The 6,040-nt window shown below is 41.2% G+C and overlaps 1 protein-coding gene across 1 annotated transcript in view; it reads left to right on the top strand.

Moving 5' to 3' along the window:
- Window positions 1–251: 251 nt before the first annotated feature.
- Window positions 252–6,040, top strand: part of LOC142106647 (uncharacterized) — a 33,478-nt gene continuing 27,689 nt past the window's right edge. Inside the window, exons 1-3 of the mRNA XM_075189641.1 lie at window positions 252–730; window positions 4,652–4,834; window positions 4,930–5,050. Of these exons, the coding sequence (XP_075045742.1) occupies window positions 722–730; window positions 4,652–4,834; window positions 4,930–5,050 (313 nt within the window). The 5' untranslated portion in view covers window positions 252–721. The remainder of the gene's footprint in view (window positions 731–4,651; window positions 4,835–4,929; window positions 5,051–6,040) is intronic.

Raw genomic sequence — 6,040 nt, 5'->3', positions numbered from 1 at the left:
AGCACTATACAGGTATATATATATTGATTTTACAATGAGGCTGTGAAAAAAAAAATGTTGCAAGGGACAGAAGCAAAATACATATAGATCTGATCACATAGAGGACATTAGATATTAATCTCCTATTAGGCTCAGGGGGTGGTGACTGTGATGGGAAGCAGCAATGTATTACATGCAGGAGGATGTCTGGGCATTGTTCTAGCCGGAAGCCTTTTCTGGTGCACCCAAGCTGTTGCCATGACGACCAGTAGCCCCCCCCTCCTGTATGGAGGACAGGGGGGAGGAGGGGGCAGGACTCTCAGCTGCTGCTGCTGCTGGCTGCAGGATCTGTCCTGTTCCTGGGTTACCACCTGTGGGTCTGGGGGTGGAGGGATGGTCAGACCTGGACTCTATAGATTTGCTTTGAATTGAGTTAGTGTTTGGGGGAGGACTGGAGGTTGTGTTGTGTTTGTGTTGTCTCCTATCTGGGTCTTGGAGTGGCACCATGGTGTTTAGAGGGTGCATGGGATGACTAGTGACTCCCTGCTTACTAGACAAGGCTCCCAGATGCCCTCCTCTACCTCCTGCCCCATGTTGTGTACATCTGCCCCCACTCTCCTTCCTGACTCCCCTTCTTCTGAGCACCTGTCATGGACCATGGTGAGACCTGTCCTCTCCCCCACTACATCTACCTTGGAGGGATCTTGCGGTGAGGACCTGGAGACTAGCAGCTAACACTACAATGGATAAGGTAACGGTGGCCACCTGCTTTGTGGCAACATTAATAATTAAATATTTTGAAGTTCTCATTAACACTCTCGGGCAATGTCTTTACAACAAAAAGAGTGGTATTATTTTAATGATGTTTTGGTCTTTGTTGCATGTTTTTGCCCACTTGTTGGTCACACAATGTAGCAAAATAGATACCAGCAGGCGGTGTGTTGAAATATTGTAATTGTACGTTTATAATTGCAAGTATAGGCAATGCTTAATTCATGAGGCTATTACTTTTAGCTAGTTCAGAAGTTATATGTGACATTTATGAAATCTATTGAGTTTCTATGCCATTTTTATGGCTATTCATACAGTAGCTGTTGTTATTGTGCTTTAGTTTCTGAAGATAAAAAGTTTTTTCTGATTAATACATTTTGCATATAAAAATATAGCATGCCTGGGAGGGATCCCTGATGAAACCTTAAACGGAGTATCACTTTTTTCAAATTATATGTCCACACATCCCAGTGCCTCATAAAGTCTGTTTTGATATTGCAGTGTTTTAATTACTAAGCTATGAGCCTTTACATGTTGGCGCTGTACTTCCTGTGTTGTTAAGATACTGTAAATCATCACACAAACAACTTTACATAGCATTCAGCACTGGAGTTTATAAATGTAGTGTTTTATTACATAAATATGATCCAGAGCGTTGCTAACATATTAAAGTCCGCCAGTTGCCTACAAACAGCGGAGGTAGTCATTTTGTGAATTGATCTGAAATTCACATTTTAGCTATCAAAATGTGCTATCAAATGACTACAGAGCAGTTACTTGACTGTGGTATCTGATGGATAAATGAATCCATTGGTTTCTAGAGAATTGATAGCTTGTATTCTCCTAACTATTGGGTGAGCATGCAAAATGACTGCCTCCTATCTGTTTTTAGGGGTCCTCTGATTGTCAGATTTGCAATACTTTCTATTGTAAGCCACCCCTTTTGGTGTCCCAGAACAATAGCACACTGAGATTTGTGATCCCAGATCAATGGTAAAAAATAAGTAAAATAAGTAAATATAAAAAAAAAATATTGCTGTTGATGACATCACCAGACTCTGATGTCACTGACTTCTTCCTGTTAAGATATATGCTGTCATTACATTGGCATCCAAGCATGACCTCAGCCTGGCCCGTGGTTGAATGAGGAAGGTTTGTCTATAAACACCTCTTCCTAAAAGTGTAAACTTTAAGATTTATATGGATGGGAGTTCATTACCGTTTCTGTAATATTTCAATAATACTCTCAAACCCTTTAAACCTTGGGGCTATGAGAGGTACAGAGGACTCCTGGGAAAAAATTACAAGTAGCCCCCAGGAGTTCTGGGGAGAGGGGGGGGGGGGGTCTGTATGGCAGAAACTAGAAGGGGGCATTTGAGTGACTAATATATAGAAGAAAACTTTAGGAGGTGTGCTTCGTCCTAAATGTACAGTAATAATCTACATTTACACTCTTCTAGGATGATAATGGCAGAGCTTGTTGATATAAATACATTGCTTAAGAGCACAGACGGAAACTAGAAAGATAAAACAACTTATATAGCAAAAATTACCCATATATGCCAATAAATGTAAGCAGTCTTCCAGCAGCCAACTCCTATATACAGAAATATGTATATAACAACAAATGTGTGTCTTACATAGCTTTTATTTCTCTCCCATAATCTCGGTTATATAATAAACCATAGGCACAGTCTGTGGCATTGTGCTATATCCCTTTATTTATAGTATCACAAACTATTGTATGGATTGTGTCCTAAATTGGAAATGTAGCATGTTCCATAGTAACAGAGTGGAGATGAATTATGGACATGGCATCAGCCTTGTTCTGTCTCCAGCACTGTGTGCAGTTTCTATTCCTTTCACTGTTATACTGTATATACAGTGTTCCGGAGTGGCAGGAATAAGAGGATTAATTGGTGGATATTTACTAGCAATGTGCAAATAGAAAGCAACTACATATTTACTTTGGATCGAAGCTGGTTGGCTGCTAAGGGCTATTAAACATTTTTGACTTTGCTGGTTAATGAATCCAATCTGGTTTTTGTCTTAAGCTGGGTACACACTATTGTATTTGACTGCAGATTCGATTTCTGTAACGATTTTACCAACGACTGAAACTCTCGATTTACCGTCAGATCTGTGCTCTTCATCTCACATAACCTTCTGCTGAAAAGACTGTGACTCTGTACACTGTATATCTGTCTACACTGCTGGTCGTGAGTGCGTACACACTTCCACATTTGCCAGACATCGTTCCATCGTTGATTGTGATTTTTAGGAAGTTTAGAAAACTTAATCAACAGATGCGATGTGCCTTGGTACGATAAAACATGATCATGGGAGCATACGCAGTCTTTCAATATCTTAAGAAATGGTTGTTTAGTGTGTGATCTGCACGATAGTTGCATCAGTGTGTACCCAGCTTTATTCAAGTTGTATATATCATTAATTTTCACAAACCTAACATGCATTGATCACCCTGACATAGAATCACGGTGGTATCACAAAATAAAATAAGGATTTGTCTAATGCTGCCGAAGCAGGAAGTAACATTTTATACTGAACTTTTCATCACTCTCCCTGAAGCTAGACGATGTCTTTCTATATTTTTAGAATATGTTTGCCCTCCCCTCTCTCACCTGATCACATATGCTCTCCTACCATTCTCCTCTATTCACCTATGACCCCCCTCCCTTTGTCGCATATCACATATACCAAGAGGAGGAAGGTTAGGGAATAGAGGGCTTTATTAATTTTGTTTTTTAAAACGCACATAAATTGGGCATACGCATATACGTATTTAACCAGCAGCGGATCTAAAGATACGTTTGTTTTTGAATATGGGTCTAGGTGCGCTCTGCTCTGGCAGACAATACACTGTAGAATATGTCCCATACAAATGTTTTTTTTAAAACGCACATTTGTTTAGTTTTGTGTTCCTTGATGAATCGGGCCCCCCGATGGTAGATGCCCTGATTTCCATGAGTGAGCATGAAAGGTCTAGGGCGTAGTTCTGTAGATTCCATCTACAGCTCCACAACTCAACATTAGCAGAGGGCATCATCTTTTTTAAACAACTAGAATGTGTGCTGAGTCTTCCCTCCCTCTCATTTGTATACAATTTTAAAGTCGGAATAACCTACAATGGAAAACGATAAAAGACATTCTGCATTTCTGGAAGGAATATCTAGCTTGATCTATGTGTAGTTTGTAATGTATTGTTTAATCTTTTTATTCAAGCCTGAACATTATAAACTGTTTAATGGCGCATTCCCAGCTAAACGTTACAGGTTAATGGAGCTGCTCCTTCCCGTTAGTGGAGCCTTGAGAACTGCGCGCTGAAACCGCTTTCACCAGGAGTTCTAATGTCGCTCTGGTATGACCATATGGACCAATAGGAAGCCGCAAACAGAGAGCTTGTGTCTTCCTATTGGCCCGCAGTGTCACACCCCCATATGTCAGGCATATTCAGCTGGTTAACGTTTTTAATAAGCACCGTTAAACTTTAACATGTATCCAGGAGCGCTCCTTTCATTCTGAGCTTTGAATTTGAAGGATTGGGCTGGCAAAGAACATAAACACAGTATAACTAAAACAAGTTGATGATTACTGGCCTGTCTGCTGCCTGACTCCTGCATCTCACTGTCAGTATTACTGGATGTCACCTCTGTTAATGTCACTGTGTATTGGCCCAACACTGATAGGACTGACCATGTAATAGTATCTCCCAGTGAACTAACACTTAGCCCTCAACTAACCAATATTTCATATTGTCTGTTGGACACGGTGCTGGCGGGATCATCTAATCTTTTATATTCTGTTATGTACCCTCTCGGTGCCCATAAATCAGTCTCGGGCAATGTATGCGGGTTGATTGACACATTGTCTTCATTTTTAGGTGCACTTTCAGTTAGAGGACATAGTCGGAAAATTAAAGGAGAGGGGATTGAGTCCTGAGACCTCTACAGAAGAGTATTTGTATTTCCTATGGAATTTGTATCAGGCAGCAGAAAGCAAGTTACAGACAGCAACCAGCAGTCTGGAGGAACTGAGGCTACAGCAGGCAGAAGAAATGAAGGAGGTGAGTGCCCTGATAGATCGGTTGTAACAGAGGACTGTGACCTACACACACTATTGGCATTGCTCCTGCATTATAACCTGTGTCCTCCTCACCAGGTGGAGAGCTATGTGGCTCACATCCGGAGTCTGACTGAGGAGAGAGAGGCGCTCACTACAGATTTTGAAAAGGAAAATATACAGCTCCGCATTGAACTTGAGAAGCTGCGGGTTCAACAAGGTAATTATTGTTATATTCTAGGGAACAGCCGGACAGCACCTCAATGTACGGCTGTGCTCATTCCCGGTGCTACGCAACCCAAACACCACCGATTTTCCTGCGCACGTCTATGGGGTGCAAAGAAAGATCAGTGCTGTTACATGATACATCACCGCGGCGTGCCTTCACGACCACTCTGCAGGCGCTCCGCAGCACATCGCAGAGAATTGTATTCCCCTCTAGTGGTGTTTGACGAGCTCTTATACCTGCATTCTGGGAGGTCAGTGGAGGACAGTCCGTTGACCTTGATGTTTTCGATTTGGGTTTAACTTCAAGCATGGAGCAGACGACGTCCTACAATCCGCAGTGCAAATCCAACAGTGGGTTTCAGTGCCACCCCTGTTTGGATGCATTGTACTAAATGCTTTAGGTCAGGGAACTTTTTTACCTTTTACCCCAAAATATATTTAGATATGCCGACGTTACCCCCTTGATTTGAAAGGAAGGAAATCGTATATTATTAATTATTGGAATTAAAAAAAATTATTGAATCTATTCAAAATTTCTTTGAAAGTTTCAACTTCAAAACTTCAGGTTTTGGAGAAATGATGTTGCTTCATTTTTGATACGAGAGCATCAATATTGGGGCATTTTGATGTCAGAGCAAATTGGATACAGTCTTCAGCGTCCAATCGATTTCTCTGCTTTGTTTTTATGTTCGTTAGAGTGGAAAATCCTTGTTCGCAAAGGTAGGTTGTTGCAAAAGGCAGCAACTTTTTGACTGCCTGCTCATATGCAATTTTGATGCCTTTGCAGCTGTTGACATCCAAAAATATGACAGATCTGCTTTGTTTTCAAATGCAATACGTGCTTCATTATTGCATCAACGCTCAAGAAGTGTCTCTGCCAACCCTTGAGGTTCTTCTTGTACAACAGCAATTTCACATTTAAAGGGGTCTACAATCCAATTGACAGCATGTGAATCAGCAGCATTACCCCCAAGAATTTAAT

This window comes from Mixophyes fleayi, chromosome 11 (genome assembly GCF_038048845.1).
Source record: "Mixophyes fleayi isolate aMixFle1 chromosome 11, aMixFle1.hap1, whole genome shotgun sequence".
Taxonomy (NCBI): domain Eukaryota; kingdom Metazoa; phylum Chordata; class Amphibia; order Anura; family Limnodynastidae; genus Mixophyes; species Mixophyes fleayi.
This window is presented reverse-complemented; position numbering and strand designations above follow the sequence as displayed.